Source organism: Macadamia integrifolia, chromosome 3, assembly GCF_013358625.1.
Source record: "Macadamia integrifolia cultivar HAES 741 chromosome 3, SCU_Mint_v3, whole genome shotgun sequence".
Taxonomy (NCBI): Eukaryota; Viridiplantae; Streptophyta; class Magnoliopsida; order Proteales; family Proteaceae; genus Macadamia; species Macadamia integrifolia.
This window is the reverse complement of record NC_056559.1, coordinates 24,731,564-24,752,267: the sequence shown is the minus strand read 5'-3', so window position 1 is coordinate 24,752,267 and position 20,704 is coordinate 24,731,564. Positions and strand designations below refer to the sequence as shown.

At 37.2% G+C, this 20,704-nt stretch overlaps 1 protein-coding gene and 1 long non-coding RNA gene across 2 annotated transcripts; one reads left to right on the top strand and one right to left on the bottom strand.

Moving 5' to 3' along the window:
* Positions 1 to 1,564: 1,564 nt before the first annotated feature.
* LOC122072780 (protein arginine N-methyltransferase PRMT10) lies at positions 1,565 to 9,692 on the bottom strand. Its single transcript, XM_042637183.1, has 8 exons — positions 9,418 to 9,692; positions 8,812 to 9,004; positions 8,545 to 8,650; positions 7,425 to 7,614; positions 3,428 to 3,610; positions 3,215 to 3,298; positions 2,413 to 2,628; positions 1,565 to 1,821 (listed from the first exon to the last, which is right to left on the bottom strand). The coding sequence occupies exons 1-7, from the start codon at positions 9,616 to 9,618 to the stop codon at positions 2,452 to 2,454; spliced, it is 1,134 nt and encodes a 377-aa protein (XP_042493117.1). The 5' UTR covers positions 9,619 to 9,692; the 3' UTR covers positions 1,565 to 1,821; positions 2,413 to 2,451.
* Positions 9,693 to 14,648: 4,956 nt separating this feature from the next.
* Positions 14,649 to 20,318, top strand: LOC122073035. The gene is made up of 4 exons (XR_006138631.1): positions 14,649 to 14,737; positions 14,846 to 14,946; positions 19,473 to 19,810; positions 19,912 to 20,318. It is a non-coding gene; the product is annotated as an uncharacterized LOC122073035 (long non-coding RNA).
* Positions 20,319 to 20,704: the final 386 nt, after the last annotated feature.

The following is a 20,704-nucleotide window of genomic DNA, read 5'->3' as shown; positions in this document are numbered from 1 at the left end:
ACTGCAAACAGTAGAGGGCGGAAGTTTGTGATGGGATACATTACCAGTGGTGAGGGGATTCTTCCTCCCTCACTGGTGTAATAAAACTTTTGTTTTAGTGACCATCATGTTAGATAATTGTTAAAAAATTCACTTCATTTGCCTTTATTTCCTTTGCAACTAGATGTTGTTACTTGGTAACATTGGTTGCAAGTGCAAGTCTGACCGAATTATCTTCCATCATGTATGGTTTTAGTTTTAACTCTTGTTTTGTGTTGAAAAGCAAAGGATGAGTTTTCCCACACCCACAAACCCTAACCCAAGGGTTCAAACCGTCTCCATATTGAATAGCGGAACAATGTAAGGTATTATCAATCATTCATAAATATGGGGCAGACATTGACAACCATGGCCGTACTTTTACTTCATTGTCGAAGAAAAAAAAACTTTCCCCAAAAACATATGTTCTTGAAACACTTAGGCCATATTTGGCAACCAAGAGAAGAAAGAAAAAAGTACAATTTTTGTACTTTTTTTCTTGGGTGAAAAATTTCTCTTTGCACCTGGTATGTTTTTACCCAAGAGAAGATTCACCTTTTAAAATTCAAAATTCCTCTTGGGCATTGTGAATTTTCTTTTGTCCCAAAAAAAAAAATCTTGTAAAAAACACAAGAAAACATGAGAAAATATGAAAACATAATGAGACAAAAAAAGAATGATTATATAATGATTTCCTATGTGTCTATCTCTCTCTCCTAAAATTCAAAAATTTTTGAATTTTTTTCTTTTCTTTTCTTTTCTTCTCTTGGTAACCAAACATACATACTCTTTTTATTTTCTCACCATTTTATTTCTTTTCTATTCTAGATTCTTTTTTCTTTTCTTTTCTTCTCTTGGCTACCAAACATAGCCTTAGTGAGGCATCTACCAGGGTGGGGTATGAGCAGGAACATCAAACCAGCATATGCGTAATCCTAGTTGGGGGTGTCAAGTAACTGGTTCGGCCCAGTTCAGGTCAGCCTCAAGACTCTCAACCGGTATCAGGGCTACATTAGGCCAAACTGAACCCACACCAATAAGAAAAGGTTGGTAAGGTTGGTTTCGATCTGATTTGGTTTTGATTTATTTGGTTTTCTCTTATGGAGCTTTTAACAGTTTGATATTAAGCTCAGTTTTTTATTTTACAAGTTTACCATGTATATACGCCCAGCCACGAGCTTGCAAAATTACCGCCCCACCTCCCATTAAATCAAGAGTCCCATCTATGTTGATGCTTCATCACACTCTTGTTGGCCCCCATACTGGTGTAGGGACAACACAACCAGGCAGCAATCTCTTACCCTATATGTAAATAAGATTTTTTTTCTGAGTTTTGGACTTGCATCGGTTTTTTATCCATTTTTCAGTTTTGGTCTGTCCAAAACATTCTGATTTCTAACCGTTTCATAACACCTAAAATCGAAGCCGGCCTGATAGAAAATTGATTCAATTCGTCCGTTCATTCGAGAACGGTTGGTTTGACCGGGTCAGTTTTGTTTTTGACACACCGTCTCAGCAAGACTGGAGTGACGAGATCATGCAATAATTGGCCGGGAAAAAATGGCTATATTCAATATACCTTAAACACAATATGATGTTGTGAAATGCAAAACAAAATTTCCATAAAGTTAGGATGAGAGCATCACGCCCCAAAATTACATAAAACACATTCCCTCATGGTAGTCAATCTTTCCCAATACAGCAAAAAAGACAACAAAGAAAGGAGGCTTAAGACCTTTTGAGTGGAAATGTTTCAACTCCGAGACATGTCCAATGTATACTTTCAGGTCCAGTCGTTATCTCCTGCAAACAAATGCTTCGATCAGAAAAGTATACAAACCTCGATAAATCGAAAAGGAACGACGACATGTATGGTGAACATAAGCAGAAGGAATACCCTAGAACTAAAGCTCATCTGCCAAAGAATGCCATATATACAGTTGCTAGTTGAATAATGGGTTGGGATGCAATTCTTGCAACTCCACTACCCCTCTTCTCATTTCCATTAAATTTTCATGTAACAACCTTATGTAACAACATCTGTTCTATAGGCTTGTATTTCTGTATCCTCGAGTTCTTTAAAAAAATAATAAAAAATAAAAATAAAAATTTGGAGGCAAAATCAGTTGAAAACTGCAGCCTTAACCTGGAAACGCATGGACAACCTCTTCCCAAAAAAAAGATTTGAAAACACATATATAGACAGATGAATGCATGCCTGCTAATCATATAAAAATCATTTAAGAGTCAAGAAACCAATATGGTCAAACCTAAATGTGTAACAAATATATTAAAAATAAAAGGATGCACAGAAGGACATTTCATTCCTGAGGGCGAAACATTTTTTTTTTCGGTCTTTTCAGTAACATAAGACTATAGGAGATGAAGATATACCTGTCTTTAGTCTGAAATCAAAATATTTCTGCCATTTTCTTATTCTATATAGAACTTTCTAGCGAAGCGTGGAAGCTGCTTCCCAGACAACTGTCTCATCTCACATCCAAGTTCAACCTCCATTAATCGATGGTTTTCTTTAGAACGATTCATTGAGAAGGAGACAATCATATCATCCCCTTCATCAACCCGAACAGCAGGATGCAAAAGGAATACCTACACAAAATTACAATATAGGGAATAAAAAGTCCACACTGTCTAACTAAGAAAAGCAATAAATTAGCATCCAAGTCAATCTTGGAGGAAGGTAAAGTTAAAACTCAGTATTCCTCCACTAAAAGGGCCAGTGTCAGGTCAAGTTGCCTTCATTGGCTTAACTCATAATGTAGGCAGTCCAGTAAAACAGAAAGTAAACTAATCCATGAGTTTGACCATAAGAACTCTAAGAACAGCATATCAGAGATGTGCTGCATTAAATAGGAAAGAAAAAACCTAATTAAATGACCACAGCCTCGTATAGAACATTGTTAACCTTTTCCTCTTAACGTTTGCTATAGTTTTCCAACCACCAGAAACAATAGATGATATATCATATTGTGTGTGATAATCAAACTAAAGCCATTTTTCTAGTACTGAAGATATCCTAGCAAGAAGCACTTCGAACAAAGTGCCATAGCTGTGTGCAGTGCTATACTGCTATGTCACTAGTAGACTGTACTACATATACTTTTATGGATAAATTAGACTTGACCATAGTTTGCAGTATCAATAATTAATTGGTATTGGTAATCAATGGCCCAACCTGCTGGCCCCAATGTGTTCCATTATCTAAGCTAGGAGCAGTTGTCAATTCAACCTCACGCCTTGCTGGATTGTCTTTATTTCCCTGATGACCAACCAAAAAAAAAAAAAAAAAGAAGAAAATAAGTCTAGGTAATTCTATCTTGAAAACAAATGCCAGAATTTCATGATTTGATAAATGTTATGAAGGAACTTTGAAATGTCAACTACATACTCGAAAATGAACATCAAACCATCCAGCAAAACCACAGAGCCTCGTTCTCTCGGTGATTGATGACGAAAAATTACTTCTGACATCAATAATGTCATGTACTGAGGCTGTTAAACAATCTATCTCTTTGACGATAGCAGGTGTCCCTATGACTTGCTGTGGATGAAGATTGTTCCACAATGATGTCTACAAAATTTAATAGCAAGTTCTTCAAAACATGAGAAGAAAGCAAATGAGAAACAAAATATCACATAAACAAACGTAGAATATTTTATTAATGCAGCAAAATATAAAGCACTGGTTACTTAAGTTGCACAGACATACTGGTTCCGTTCAGGTTGAGCATTGCATGTGACAACTGACTGCCAGACCTTGACCCAACTAGAGATGACAATTGACCTAAACCATCCAGTTTCTTCTTGGAGGTGGCAATGACTATCCATTTAACTGCCTTAACCACACTAGTTTGGTGGGTAAGTATAAGGTTTTCTTAACCTAAACAAAAACAAGGATAAGTTGGTCTTATGCAACACATTTATACTTTTTTTCCTTTTTTTGCTACCCAGTTTACACATTTAGGAAGGTATAATTAGGCATCTCTGATGGGTCTAAGTCCACCAAACAGAAAGTTAAGACTCCCAACCCAACACTAGGATCAAATGTACTGGACTACAGTCCTCCTTAACAGCAGTAACAGGGCAGTGTTTTAGCCTCTGAATAAGGCCAACAGTGTAAGGAATCGATACTGAGATTAAACCACAGAATAGATGAACGTCCAAAGACTGATATGACACAGCGATAGTTGGGTTACTGTAATGACAACCTGCTGCTTAAATTAATAACCAAGGAAACCCACATTTCATAGGCTAAAATACTGTTAATTGGACGAAAACAATAGTTAACAAGCACAGTAAGATACCCCCCCCCACTCTCTCGGTTGCAACAGGGAACCAGAAACTGAAGTAACGGAGTATCCCCAAAAATAGAAACTTAAGATCAACAGTATAGCCCCAAGGCCACCTCTGATGGAGCTCTCCTTCCCATCGCGGTTGGGTAGGAGGAGACCTTAAACTCTTAAAAAATCCAGCCACGTCTGATGGTTAGATCACCAGTTACGAGAGTAACTCAAAATTAGAAACAAAGACTCGGATTTAGAAACTTATTAACTCAGAGGGTTTTAGCCATTAGATAGCCTGTAAACTACTGCTGAATTATGGGGGGTGAAGTACTATCACCACTTGAAACTTACTGCCATAGTGGCACAAATCTCCAGAATAATGTGCCGCAGAGTATGTTTGACTCCAATCTAAAGGTTACTGATGAAACTTGATGCACAGGATATGGATCAATCAGCAGCACTTAGAAGACCTTCAAAGATGGTCTCGATAGCCTCCGCAGAACTCAGTTGCAGGGTATAAAATTAGAGACTGGGAAGAAGAGAAAGTAGAAAAGAAGAAAGGGGGGGGGGAGAATAAGACCAAGGCTTCCAACCTATGGCCTCGGTCAGTCTCTCACTGACCATGGTCTCTCACCATAACTGTCTATCACAATTCACAGCACACAAAACTCAAATCATGGGGTATTGTGTAGACAGCCCCTCCTTTTATTGATAAACAGAAACTGGATCCCTCCTTGCGTCAGAAAGGAGATCTCCTTACAATATGGTAACTCTTTAATTAGAAACTAAATACAAAATAGAATCTAACTTGTAGCTAAATAACAAAGTATAATAAGTCCTAAAAGTAGCAACTACTATTACAGAAAAGAAACCTACACCAAAAATAGATACTAAATAAAGCTACAAAGTTCCCCACGCATGGACTGTCTAGCATAGTAGTGGGCCCCAATCTGGCCCACGAAAGTGAATCAATAGCTAAGGCCTTGGTTGGCTGCCTGAATAGGCCAGGCTCGATGAGGGCTGGTGTGGCTGGCTCTTCGTCCTCTTCAAGCTCCATTGACTTGCATCAATCTCCCAAGCATATATTATATACACATATCAACATGGATTAACCCAAGGCCCATTCCCATATAAATCCCATGCAATCTAGCCACCATGTCCCATTACCCAGCTAAAAGTGAAATGCCTGTTGTGGCTTATGATTTATCTATTGTAAACACTTACTTTCAAAAGAGAGCAGCATCTAGTTACCTTCAAAAGTGAGCATCGAATTGTAGCAAAATAGATTTCTTCCTAACTAGAAGGTCCGATAGATCGTTATGTACGGACTATAAGGTTATACCAAGGGAGAGCCCAATCACATAACACAGATCAGTAGTCATGGATATGTGTCTCACTATGTAGAATTGTAAGAAAGGTTTTAAAATAAGTAAAACAATGATGGAGTATATGGTGTGTAACTTTAGTTACACTAGGGTGGATGAATAGGTAGTGAAAATTGATGAGAGGGAGATTTTGCAAAGTGATTATTTTAGGTAGCATTTTCATTCCATACCTAGGGACAATACTCTTCAAGTAGTTTCATAAGTGAGAACTGATATAAGGTTCTGCTTTAAAGATTACCTGAACAGGATTTCTTTGACCTTATTGTCAATGTTTTTATTACAACAGAGAAATTGTTCCTAGATGGGAGATGTTCGGAATGCGAACATTTTATCAATCTGCTTCCGGAGAAAATCTATAAGTTACGACCAAGTAATAACTTTTTTCCTATTACCCCAAACAACTTAATAATTGATTAAAGTCCAAAGCTCTGGGTGAGAGTTATAGTCATAGTACATTTTCAACTTCTCTAATCTAAGAAGCAAGGATTATATAAAATACAAGTAATTGAGTCATTTCACAAGATTGCAGAGTCAAGCCATATCAAAAATCAGACTTCTTAATTCAGCCTGTTAACAATAATACCACAAATCACAGAGTCAAGAAGTTAAAACCGGTTCTTGCAGGTGATTCCTCTCATTCTATGGAAGTACTGTTTCTCAAATGTCCAACATCCCGTTCCATAAAGCAAAGCTAATCTCCTACCATTTCATTAAATTTTACCCTCAATTTGAGCTGTATGCCTCTAACATGGGGCAACAAAAAGATTCTCACAAGATAATGAAAATGGTCTTTTTTTTTTTTTTTTTTGGATAGGTAGGCCCCAAGGAGAGAAGAACTCTTGACCTCTTTAGTTTGAGGAGTTGATCTTTGCCAACTGAGCTACCCCCTTGGGGTCACCTTTCATAAGTTGTCCGTGTATAGACATGTATGGTCAGGTAATATTTGAATAAGAATGAGGAACAATGCACACAAAAGCCATAGGTGTAGCTCAGATTTTCTCTTCTAATACCTAAGTGAAACATTTTAGGTATTTCACCCAAGCATTGAAGCAAGTAGACAAAGCTGATGACTAATAAATGTTTGTTTAGACATGTGATAGAATCAGGTTCCCTATGTAGAGTGATTCTGAAGCTCCCTTAAGACTGTATCCTTACTGAAGCAAGGTTTGGGCCCTGCTCTCTGGGTTGAACATCTTGTCCATCTAGACTCCAAGGTTGGGCAAGTTGATTGCTCGGTCTTTGGCTGGAACTGGAGTCTCCATGGCAGAGTTGTAAGTGGGACAACCATTGCCAGAACAATCATTAGTTTCCCTTTCTCCTTTAGGAGGCTTCATATATTCATTTCCTTCATTGTGCTCTCTTTTCATTAAGTAATAAAGCTCTTTTTTGAATCATATAATGATTGGAAAATACATTGTCAGGTCAATAGTACAAGACCATTTAGCAAACCAAAGCATCCATGCATATAAAGCTGCTACATCAACCATACAAGCAGAAGACAGAAGGAAGCACAAAAGCATTCATACCAATCTTAGCAGGTAACTGAGAAAGGCCAATTTATGGGATTGAGAAACAAGTGTGGACTCAAAAACGTAAAACTACTCATTTCAGGAGCCATGGTTAGTAATTAGAGGATAAGCAATGTTTAGTTATGATGACTGGTGATCACCCCAGAATTACCCACAAACTCAGATAAACAATGAGATCTACAATTCACCTGTAGATAGTACTTCTTCTGTTCAGCATCGAAAGGCTTTGTCAGAACACTCATATCAACACCATAATAGGTTTTAGTCTCATCCACAAAATTGTGCCAGTCATTCATAGCAACCTCATAGTCATCCATTTTTTGGTCTCCCAATCCAGACCTCATAGGTGCCATCCACATGCGAGCATGACTAGGATACCTGGAAAACCAGAGCTCTGAAGGTCATGCTTCACGAAATTAATTAAACGAGAAACTACTGTGCTATACTAAGAAATGGATACAAAATTTAAAGCCCAAAGAGTTCATTGACATCAGCAAATGATCAAACCAAACGACTATGATCAGCGTCTTTTCACTAAATTTATGATACTGAGAGTCTGTACTGGACTTAAAGAGCTCAAAAATCACAACCCGAGGATCGTTGGCTTGTCTAAAAATTATCTAAATTTCACTAAATATGTTTTTTCTGGTAAAAACTTCATTAATATCCTTTAATGAAAGAAAAATGTTCGCATTTTGCATTTGCTTAAGTTGAGTACTGTCCCATATGAATACAAAATTTTATTTTTTTTTCCATTTAATGTAAATCTGCATGGATCATCGCACACAATGAATGACCAGTTTCCATTTTTTACAAGTCGCTCGTTAAAGATTATATGGATATAAATTAGTGCCGACAAGTAAGGAAAACCAACTGACTCTCTAGGTGCTTTATTAGATGTGGTGACACTTCCTTGGAGATTCTACAATGCTTAGGGCTACACAAGCAAGCTATTCAATCTTTTATTTTGGTTTGATCTATCAAGGCTCATAAACTACCATGCCTTTTGCTTTGCGGAACAGGAAAGAAATGAACCAACCTACCATTGTGGGCAGGAGTTTCTTTTAGAGAAAATTGGTGTCATCTTTAGATATTCATATTCTTCTAGCTCCGTATCCCAAACAGATCCCCAAGAACTGGATATTTATTCTAAGGCAATGCAAGGTGTAAATCAGTAACACAAAGAGGCAGCTCACTCTTGATACCCAGAAAGCAATAATTTCTATCAATAAAAACTTCTCAAGTTACGCAAACTAGTTCAACAAAAAATGCAAAAGCATCTAAAGCAACAACACATGGACAACTTACATCATACCACCAGGCTTCAGCCAACGATCACGGGCAAAAATCACAGAATCAAACATAGACTCACGTAGAAGAAAGTATCCCATCCACTCTGATATAATTATATCAACTGCCCATGAAAATTCTCAAGTTATGATCAGTACTGCTAAGAAATTCTATCATTATCCCGGGGGGCAGGGGGGGGGGGGACTACAAAGATTACAAGTACTGGAAAGTAGTTCTGTATTATCATTATGAGATAAATGCAGGTTAAAAAAGTGAACCACCTACCTTTTTCTGGAAGAATTACATCCTCCATAGAACCTTCAATCACTTCAATAACATCTTGAAAGTTGTTGGCTTTAACAAGTTCGCGGGCATGTTCTGTCATCTTAGTAGCTTCAACGGCATAAACCTTCCTTGCACCCGCTTGTGCAGACCATATTGCAAGAATGCCACTCCCTGTTCCTACATCAAGCACGGCCTTTACCGTGCCCATTTTCACATAAATATTACACTTATGCGAGTGATTCCACATTGTGAACATGCAAATGAACTATCTAACTAATCCATGGTAGAAATATTCGAACTAAGAATCACGAAAATTTGTTTGTTTCTTTAAAGGAAGCAAAGTTTTAAACCAAAAAAATCAAGAACAGAGAGAGAATATTGTTCTTTTGAATGCATTCAGCCTATGGTCTGGCCTTATATTGTGGAATACAGTCTCCAATAGAACATAAATGATTTTAGACAAGCCATTATTTCCTTCTCTATCCTTCGTTTCTCATTGAGACAATAGCTACAGCTTCACAGAAATTTCAGCTTTACATAAACAGTTTCGAATAACTATTACAAAATATTCAATACAGAAGAAAGCAGGAGAAATCGACACCTTACCTTGCCATGGAAGTGTTCTTTGTTCTCGAAAATGGCGTTGTAGTAAGCATCCATGCGAACTTTATCACATAGCATCTCCTTCTGGTGATACAGAAACCCATAGGTGCAGAAATAGTTAGCAAAGTCGACACCTTTGTCGACGGTGACGCCATTGCCGTTCGTCGGAAGCTCCCCGGCGACGCCGTTACTAGTGCTGTCCATGATAGTCAGCGCGCACGGTGGAGTTCCAGACTTCCAGACTTCCAGTGGTATTTTAGGGCTCTTCTCATTTCATAACTCTTTGTCCCTTTAGGGTGCGGACTTGTGAGTGTGACTGAAGATACTCGGGTCAGGCACTCTGGTCATCCGGTTCGACCGGTTCAACTTCAACATGCAACTAACGAGATTGTAAGCTTTCTGATTCCTACCAAAAAAAACCAAAAGATCAAGTGGCGGTTTGGTAGGTTCATGGTTGCTTCCATTGGCTCTTGTTTGAATCAGATTGAAACCCAACAAATTGTAATAGGATTCATAAGAGATGAGATCGACGATACAAACCATCTGGACGGATTCAGAACCGGTCCAAGAAACATGGCCATGGTTGTTCTTTTTTCCCCTTTTTTTGCATTTCTATCAAACCTTATTTACAAATTGAAATCATTGCATACTATTGTATGTAAACAACGATAATCTCATTTGATGCATTTTCATATTATAATGTATGAATGGACTCAAGTAAGAAATTTGAGACATGGCTAAACAGCCTAATCTAGACCATTTTCTATTTGCCCAATAGCCTTTATTTTTGGCTAACGACAGTTATCAGTGCCACACTGTCACGGATTCATAATGACCCCACAATCGCATGGACCGGGTCATGTCGGGGTTGAATGAGAACCATTCAACTTTCACTGAAAGCAGTGAAGACCACTGAACACTATGTGTGAGTGGCCCAAGATGTGCCTAGTGGGAGTCGAACTTAGAACGTCCGAGTTTACGGCTCGTATCAAGTTTATTACAAACTGTCATATCATACAATTATATAAAAGCACGATATGTACTTCCTGATATTTTTTCCCACCTATTCTGAGTCATTGCAAGATTAAAGAATTATAAAAGTTCTCGATCCATGCTGCAGGGCACTGTAACACGCGGCTTCTTCTTCTCCCTATGGGAATGTCCAACAGAGAGAAAAACCAGTCGCTATATGTCCAAAAGTTAGTGTTTATGTCTGCTGTATTTTTATTCTTGCTTCATAAATAGTGTTTTCATCCATATTTAGTTTGATATATGAAGTCTTCATTGGTAACCAAGTGTAATCTCTTATCTGCTTTGTTATTATACATATGTTATTTTATTTATAAATTCAGAGGACAATAATATGTGATGACTCTAGCTTGATTTTTGAGTTGACCAATATCAGTATCAGTTTATCCATTTGTGATTGCTTGGTTTGATACTAAGCAACATTGAGTTTTTTTGATTTGTTAGGGTTTAGGCCTTTTAAGTGTTCTCAAAACTTGTGTATAATTTTATCAGCTTTCCTTATTTCTCTCAAATTCCTTCAACTTTCTTTTAAACTCACTCCACTTTCTTTTAACCTTTTCTCCCCAAACTCTCTGATTGTCCACTGTCTCTCCTTCTCTCCTTTCCACTTTTTTTTTCTTCTCAAACTCCTTTCCACTTTTCATTTTCTTTGTACCAAACCAAAAAAAAAAAACCATTCCTTTTTCTTCTCAAACTATTTCTCTCCCTCCACTTACCTTTTTTTTGCTTTGCTTTGTTCGTCTCTCCCTCCCGCTTCCTTTTTCACTCTTTCTCTATTTTGGAATAAAACCATAACAAACATAAGGTGTGCCTCTGTTTTGGAATAAAAGCATAACAAACCTAAGGCATCTCCTGCATTGGAATCAAGAAAATCTCAGCTCATTCTGATCGAGTGCAGCGGTCGAGGAGTTTCCAATCGAGTGTCGTCTCTGCTCTCAAAGAGTATGGATTATTGACTGCCCTTATTTCCTCTTTTTTCCATTATTTTGCTGAAAATGTGTTTTCTGCAAACATTGAAAACCGATTGAAATATGAAACATTTAGATCTATTTATTTATGCAAATATTTATTAGTTTAAGCTTATAGGAATGGTTCAACGTTGCAGCTAACCCCATGTGTGTTGGAAGTGGGTTACACCATACAAGTAATTGTTTTTCTTTTTTTCCTTTTTAATTAACTATTTTGGTTGTTTAGTGATGATATCATTCCCCTTGACAAACAAATGTACCTTCTAATAGTACTTTAAGATGGGTTGTCCATTAATTCTTATTATCAATGTTTGTTTCCTCTAAAACTTTGAACTCAAGACCAATGAAGATATTGGATCATTGGCTTTCATATGTGTATGTATGACATCAGCAATCATGTAACAGTGGCTTAATGGTTATTTAGAATATTTCCCTTATGATAAAGTAAAATTAATATTAATTGATATATGATTATGGTCATCACATCATTTTCTTAGTATAGTGAATCATGCAAAGAAATATAGTATATTGGGTCGTTAACTTCCTTGTAATTTTCTTATCCTTCCCTTTTTAGCATTTCAAGAATCAAGATTGGACAAACCCACTAATCCCGATTCGATCCTTCTATAGAAAACCCAAAGAGGTCATAAGGGCATGTTTGATTCCTTGAGTCTTTGGAATGTAATTCGAAAGAATCATGATTCTTCACTTTTATGGATATTTGGTTGCTAATGAATGTAATTCTTAAAAAAATCAAGTGATTCTTCTGACAGTGTATTTTACACATAAAGTGATTCTCTTGTGAGATCACCTATTGAGGTGATCTCATAAAAGAATCAACAAATTCTTACCTTCATATAAAATGACAGAATCACCTCATATAATATGTGAAAAACATATGACCTCCGATGACCATTTTACAAACTCATCCGCAGGCTTTGTCACGTCTGTGCTTCTCCCTCAACGAAGGTCGTAACTCCTCCTCTCAAACGTATGCACTCTCTCATCCTCTCTCAAATCTTCTTCCTCTTATTCTTATCTCTGCATTCTGCTAGATTTTAGCCGATACATGACTATTGGGGTTTTTTTTTTTTCTTTGAGATTTGTGACCTCTGACGACCATTCGAGCCCCTCCTCTACATCTGCTCCGACTCTTCCATGCTAAGTCCCTCAATGAATGTCGCGATTTGCTTAGTCTCAAAGGTATGCACTCCCTTACCCTCTCTCAACTCTTCTTCCTACTCTTGTTATCTCTTTATTCTCGTAGGTGTTAGCCGATGCATGATTATAGGTTTTTTNTGTTCCCATACCTAAAATACTTTCTTAAAACTCCAACACCAAACAGCAGTCAATCTTCTATAATAATATAATAAAACAAAACACCGAAAGACACATCAGTTAATCAAACCGACTTATGTCTTATGACTCTTACCTTAATATCTAATTTTATATGGCCAATTATGTATAAAGATGGCCCATATGGTTGGCAGATGGATATGAAGTGGTGATGGTGTATAAAAGGGGATTGGACCTTAATTTTTTTTGAGGAAAGGAAAGAGAATTATATTAATAATAGAAGAAAGAACAGCTATTCGACCTAAGGCTGGATGTGCATTACCTTGTATGGAAATCATCAACCTCATATTTTATTTAAAAATAAAAATAAATGGCTGCAGTGCATATCTAAAAATAAGGTTGTGTTTGATATTCATTTAGTTTCAAAAATAATATTTCGAGTTAAAAACAGAATTTTCAGTTTTTGTGTCAGAATGTCATTTTAAAATTATATATATATATATATATATATTTGATGGACCTATTTTAGGAATGATTACCTTAATTGTTCACATTTTTTTTTAATATTTAGAACAAAATCAAAATGACAGAACAAGGTTTTGTCGTTCCATCATTTTGCATTTATAATGTTTTTTCCCCCTTTTCGTTTCAAAAAAAATTGAAAAACACCAAGGCACCGTTTGACAACATTCCATTTTTTCTGTTTCTGCGTTTTCTTATTCCCAGAAATGGAGAAACATCCTAAAAAACGTTTGATAAAGTTGTTCTGGTTCACTCATTTTTAGAAACATAAATCAAAATTTATGCCTATTTACAATTCTAGAAATGACTTTGACGAAACATTTCAGCCTTGTTTCATCGATCCTAGAAACGAATTTGAGAGATAAAAAATGTTGTTGTGCCTGATAAATCTCTCAACTATTTAAACCTAAAAAGAGGCAACTGAACCCTCTCTCCCTTTTGGGCATCTGATGATACTATTGGGTTTTTTAGTGGTATTATGTCTGCAAAAAACGTATCGAAAAATAGGTTTATCAAGCACCAAAAAATCCGTTTATATTTTCGAAAACGTGAAAATCTGTTTTTGTTGTTTCTAGATACAAAAACAGTAGAAACGTTATCAAACGATGCCCAAGTTGACATCAAATGCTTTATTCCCTTTTTATGTTCCCATAGAACGCAAAAACGTTTTTTTTTGGATGACTACCAAATGCAACCTAAGTCATAAACGATGATGAAGAAATGTTTTCTCTTGAGGGGACCAGAAAGACCTATGATAGGTCAAGAAAGACGCACTAAGCCACACTTATTACTAACTATTAATTTAGTAACTATTATATCAAGAAAGGTGAAGATAGGAAGGTAGACTTCCATTAAAGCACAGCGGCCTAGCTGCTTGCTACTAAGCTAAAAGCTCATCCCCAACATGATTTAAGGAATCAGATTCAGCAAAATTGGGTGAATCAGATTGATATCGGCTGATCCCTATCCCAATCCCGGGGTGATCCTGTATTAGTGAATCAATAAGGATAAAGGATAAAAATATTAAAAAAAAAATTGTTTTTAATGAAAACAAAGAGTATTTCTGTTCAATCTAAACAGATACAGAGTGGTTCGAATCAAGATCAAATCAATATCAACAAGGCCAATCCCAAGAACGATTCCAGTATCTTAAACCTTGATTCCTAAGGGCGTGTTTGATTCCTTGAGTCTTTGGAATGTAATTCAAAAGAATCATGATTATTGACTTTTATGGATGTTTGGTTGCTAATGAATGTAATTCTTAAAAAAATAAAGATATTCTCCTGACAGTGTATTTTGCACATAAAGTGATTCTTTTGTGAGATCACCTATTGTGGTGATCTCAGGAAAGAATCACCCAATTCTTACCTTCATATAAAATGATAAAATCCCCACATAGAATCTATGAAAAACGGATGACCTCCGATGACCATTTGACAAACTCATCCGTAGGCTCTGTCGCGTTCGTGCTTCTCCCTCAACGAAGGTCGCAACTCCTCCTCTCAAAGGTATGTACTCTCTCACCCTCTCTCAAATCTTCTTCCTCTTCTTCTTATCTCTGTATTCTGCTAGATTTTAGCCGATGCATGATAATTGGGGTTTTTTTCTTCTTTGAGATTTGTGACCTCCGACGACCATTCAAGCCACTCCTCTGCATCTACTCTGATTCGTCCCTGCTTCTCCCTCAACAAATGTCGCGATTTACTTAGTCTTGAAGGTATGCACTCTCTCACCCTCTCTCAACTCTTCTTCCTGCTCTTTTTATCTCTATATTCTGGTAGATGTTAGCCGATGCATGATTATAGGGGTTTTTTTTCTTTCAGATTTGTGACCTTCGACGACCATTCCAGCCACTGAACTTCATCTGCTCCACCTCATCCTTGCTTCTCCCTCAATGTAGGTCGCGGTTTGCTTATCTCGAAGTTATGCACTCTCTCACCCTCTCTCAACTATTCTTCCTCTACTTCTTATCTCTGTATTCTGCTTGATGTTAGCCGATTCATGATTCTTGGGTTTTTTTTCTCTAAGATTTGTGATCTTCAAAGACCATTCGAGCCCCTCAACTGCATATGCTCCGCCTCGTCCTTGCTTCTCCCTCAACGAAAGTCGCGATTTGCTTAGTCAAATGTATGCACTCTCTCAACTCTTCTTATCTCTGTATTCTGCTTGATGTTAGCCGATTCATGATTCTAAGGGTTTTTTTTTTTTTTGTTATCTTTTAGAATTTTTTAGATAATTCTTCTTCATCTTTCTTCTTTCCTGTGTTTAATAGAATTTTTTTTTCACATTCCCCAGATCTCATCCACAACCCTAGAACTTAAATTCAAGTAAGAATCTATTTTGAACCATTTTCTAGAATTCCTCTACTCCGTTGTCTTGTTTCTGACTTGAACAAATTGAAGGATCGAGTGGAGACGAATCTAGGGTCTCCAACTTGACCTCACCGTGTTCCTTCTCATCATTTTCTGACCCTCTCCTACAGGTAACCAAACTAGAAAAATACCCCAGTTATTTTGATTCTATAAGTTGTGTTGGACATTGGATTTGGCAAAGTTACATGTTGGATATTTGATATTATGGTTTGATTCTATTTATTTTATATTGACTTATACTCAATTCTTATCATATTCTAGAACTAGAACCGATAGGTTAAAATTAAAAATTCCCCATTTTTTTTTCTTTTCTTTTATACTCTCTTCTTCCAAGTTCAAATTGTAAAGCTAGCAAAGCTACACTTTTTTGGAGGAAGAGGGCTGCAGTTGAATTGAGAATCAGAATCCTTCATAAGTTTAGAGGATGGGGGGAAACCAAAACAATCACACCTCATTCCATACAGAATCGGACTGATGATCGAGTTAACACCTGTTAATCCAAAACCTACTAGGATCATCTAATACAGTAACCACAACACAACATACACACACTCTAAACCAATAAAATTCTTTATTTCAGTGGAAGTCTTACATGTATTTACCTGTAAATATCCTAATACTCTTGATACCCAAATTGTATTACATAATACCTTTATATGTGGGCCCGTAGACATGATATATACACAAGAAATACAATTTAAACATCTAGAGCAGAAAATGGGTAACATTTCAAAAATAGTCAAAAGAATCCCATTATAATATCAATGTTGCTGACCCGCAACATAGCTATCGTAAGGGCATTCAGCCCCGTGCCCAAGATCTTCAGAGACCCACCAGTCCTCAACTGAAAACTCTACAGTGGGTCCTGGTTCTAGCCCTTCAGCTGGATAACCTACAAGATCATCTAAAAAGTGGTGCAAATGTTGGATGAGCTCACTAGCTTAGTAAGTGAAAAGAAAGACCAAGCAATCATTCGCAATACAAATGCTCCTATATATATGCAAGTTCATTTTTATCTTAAACCACCTACACATCACATCTAAGTCATAGGTCATGTGCCACTTGCAACCACAGTGCGCGTATGCCCCGGGTGCGAGCCGCGAACCCCATCCCGCGATACGCCTATAGGTTTGCCGGAGAAGGCCAGCCGTGGGTACTGAAAAAGGAAATAGGTCTTGCCCTGTGTTAAAGTAAAATGGGCCTTGCCCTACATTAAATTAAAAGCAGTACGATTGGCCCTATTGTTATATCACCAAAGTTGCCGACTGTCCTAGTGATCGTCCAGACATACTTCTAACCGCCACTATTGATACACAACCTCGGGCTTCCCCCCAGTGATATACCCAACACCGAAACCCCTTCTGGGAAGAGTTATAGCAGAGGGATATGTCATTCCTAACCGCATGCTCCTATATGAGATAGTACGACTGTATAGTACCACCGCGTCTCATTCCATGGGCCACCAATGCATTTGTGTCCAAGCCGACTACGGCATCTAGTTTAGAAATGCATCATATTCAATAATTTAAAGTCATCCATCTCATAACTCAAAGTAAGAATAAGTATTTAACAATTTAAGATATTATCATATCAAGTCATAAATGAATTTCATAATACACACATCAATGCATGCAAATGGCATTCGAGGATAACTAGGCTACACACAATAATGAAATGATTACATGGCTAGTCTACAACAATTATGAAATGATGTAAAAACACTCCAAAAATAAAGTCAATGTCATCTTCTCACTTACCTAGTTGTGTACGAATTTCACCCTTGGTACGAGGAAGATCTGACGTTCGATGATGTGAATTTCTAGAACAACTTATCATAAAAGAGGTTGAGCTTTGTATCTTCACTTTAGGCTCATAACCAATGGGATATGATGATCCCAACATGTTTAGAATCACCATAGAAGGTTGACTGACAAATTTGGACCCAATCAGAACCTAAAAAGTCGGATTGGTGGGTCAACCAACGGGCAAGGCACCTACTAACCTTGCCCACCGATCGGGCTAGAAGCCCAACCAGAATAGGTGGGCTTCAGATTGGTGGGTCCAACCACTTCCAGGGCACCTACCACTCAGAACCGGGATTTTACTGGTCACTTCCATTATCTATTTCCACAAATCGAAGGTCACACATCATGATCCCAACATAGATCTAGGATCGATTCAAAGTTTTAAGCTTGAATTTTACCTCTTTGCTCAAGAACACTTCAAAAACCTCAAATCTTTTCTTGAGCTCAAGAGATCAACAAATGCTTCACAATCTTCCAAGTTCTTCCTCAAAATCCTTCATAAATAACATGTAGGCCCTTTATTAAACCCTAGGCTCACATTCCCAAGAGATATTAACAAGATCTAAAGGAGCCCTACCCAAATCATAGGATTTCACTTAGGGTTTCATGAGGGCTTAAGAAATACAGTCTTTACTCACCTCAAAACATAGATCTCAAGGTTAGCGTCGGATTCAAGAGGTCTGACCCCGATGACACACAACGAGCATCTTCTTCTGCTTTTTTTTCCTCCTCCCTTCTCTTTCTTCTTTTTCTCTCTCTTCTTTACTTTTCTCACCCATCGTGTAAAACAATAAATGAGGGTGAAGAAGAGTAATAAATGCTATTTATAGTGGGATCAAAATACTTAAAGATCAGAGTGGTAGGTCACACTAGTGGGTCCGGTCCACCCATGACCACCCACCAATCGGCCATAACTTAGCCGAATCATTGGGATATTCGACAGGGCTCGGCCCCCGACATGTATTTCACTCTCGATAATTGATTAACACACATACTTGACACCAAATATGGCTACGTACCTTTATTGTGCATACATGGCCCGGTGATAGGTTCAAGTGCACGGCTTGGGTACTCGGACTTCACTAGGCACCGACTCCAACTCATCTTACCATCATCAACACACCCATGATGATCATCAAAAGAATGTTTCCTTTGTTGGGTAGAATTCATATTTGTTACACAAAAAGAACATGTAAAGAATGGAGTCAGGTTTATGATCAGGTGAAAAGGGAAAATGCGCCTAATTAAATTTTTTTACAAACTTTGGTGTGAACCAGCTCATAAAAATCAAAGAAAAATGGAAGTGGGGTTAGTGAGTTAATTTTATAAGCAACCTTAGTAGAAGTAGTAAAAACTAAAAAGAATTGGGTATAGATCTGTTTAATATTTCCTGTCATTCTCCTTGTTAAAGTCACGTTTCAAGATTATGAAAAACCAGCTAGAATACCCTTACAAGACTCAAACCACTATATTGCATGCATGTGTTCTCATACATAACCACATACTCAATAGACATACTTCTGTAGAGGACAAGCAGTGGTTTGAAGAGGAGCAAGCCAACGAAGCGAATTTTAGTGTTGAAGAAGACCCTAATGACAACACTGATGTGTATGATGGTGCAGATGAATTAGTGCATGATCCTGTGAATATTAATTGGGAACAATTTCGAGAAGATATAGTAGACAAAATGTGGGATGATTGGATTAAAGGAGATTTAGATGATAAACCATATGATTTCTAATATATTTTGCTATGTTTTGTATTAGACTATTGTTCATCTTGGTATGCTTGATGTTGTCGTACAATTATGTGTATTGAGGCTGGGGTTTGTCCAGTCCTAAATTTATATGACGTATTTGTGAGTGCAGGGTGTTGTGTTTATTTGATATTGTTTATATACCTATTGATGTGTCATTATCTTTTCTTAGTATTAACATGTGATGTGTCATTATCTTTAGTATTGACATGTGATGTGTTTATGTTTATGTTATAACATTTTGTATTACCAAATTACTTACTGTGTGTAATTTTACTATTGTTGATATTTCCTTTCGATAATGAAATAGAGGACATGGCATTGGAAAACCAATCCCAGTCAAAGAGAGGACAAAACTGTTCATGGCCAAATGACGTATCACAATTTCTGCTCCAATGTTTATTGGATTACTATCAAAAGGGAAAGACTAGTGACAATGGCCTTAGGAAAGACCAATGGCAATCTATTATCAAATGCATACAAAATAGATTTGATATGACCTATGATTTGGAACAAGTCCGCAATCATTATCGAATATGGAAGCAAAGGTTAAGAGTGTTGAGTGACCTCCAGAAGAATAGTGGCATGAGTTGGAATTCAATAGAGATGCGTTTTGATGCCCCTCAGCATGTTTGGAATGAGTTTAAGGTATTTTTCTACTTTTATAAATACCTTATACCTAACCATCCATTTGTATTCATTTTCCTCAGTCAACTCTATTGATATAATCTTATTTAAAAATTTTACAGAAGAAAGAGCAAAGGTATTGAAAAGAACATGCAGTTCTACTAATACACATTCAAGTGGGTATATGATTGACCAATGAGATAGTTAGGGGCAATGACTCATCACAACCATCAGATGTTGTAAATGATTGGCACAATGATTACAGAGTCAATCTTGATGGACTGGAGAACTTTTCTTTTGCTAATGATAGAGAGTTTCAGACTGAAGAAAGTGTACCTTTAGTGGGTATAGAACGTTCTACTCCTGTTCGAGGTTGGCCTAGATCATCTTGTCCTAGTGGCAGTGGCAATGGCAGAGAGAAGGGAAAGAAGGAAGGGGTTGATAAGATATTAAGCCCTTTGAAGATAATAGCTTCTCACCTTGGGTGGTTAGTCACCACTGAGTCTAGTGATGACCTCACGGATAGACTTTCTGATGCAATTGATGTGCTCCCAACTATTGATGTGCTCCCAACTATTGATGTGCTCCCAACAAGAAATGGAGTGCCAACAAATTCTTCGTGAAAGATCAAGAATTATGCAATCTGTTCTTGAAAGCCAAGGATGAAGATAGGACATAAGTTTTGGAGTTGCTGATGGAGAATGAGAAGGCCACTGATGTCTGATGGATTTTTATGGAATGGAATTTGGATGTTTGTTTAACTGTTTGACTTAAAATTGATGCTCTTTGAAAACTGAATTGTCTTTTCTTTTTCTTTACCCAGTAATTGTTGTGAGTTGGGACTTTAAGACTGCACTTTTTTATCCTCTTGGACTATAATCTTTAAATGATTTATGTTATGAATGGATTGGATTT

Bases quoted from the DNA above. Each gene is read 5' to 3' on its own strand.
- LOC122072780 (XM_042637183.1), bottom strand. From the start codon at position 9,618: ATGGACAGCACTAGTAACGGCGTCGCCGGGGAGCTTCCGACGAACGGC. The intron at 9,005-9,417 runs GTAAGGTGTCGA...GGCACGGTAAAG, and splicing joins AAGAACACTTCCATGGCAAG to GCCGTGCTTGATGTAGGAAC. The intron at 3,611-7,424 runs GTGAATTGTAGA...TAAATTTTGTAG, and splicing joins AGAAGAAGTACTATCTACAG to ACATCATTGTGGAACAATCT.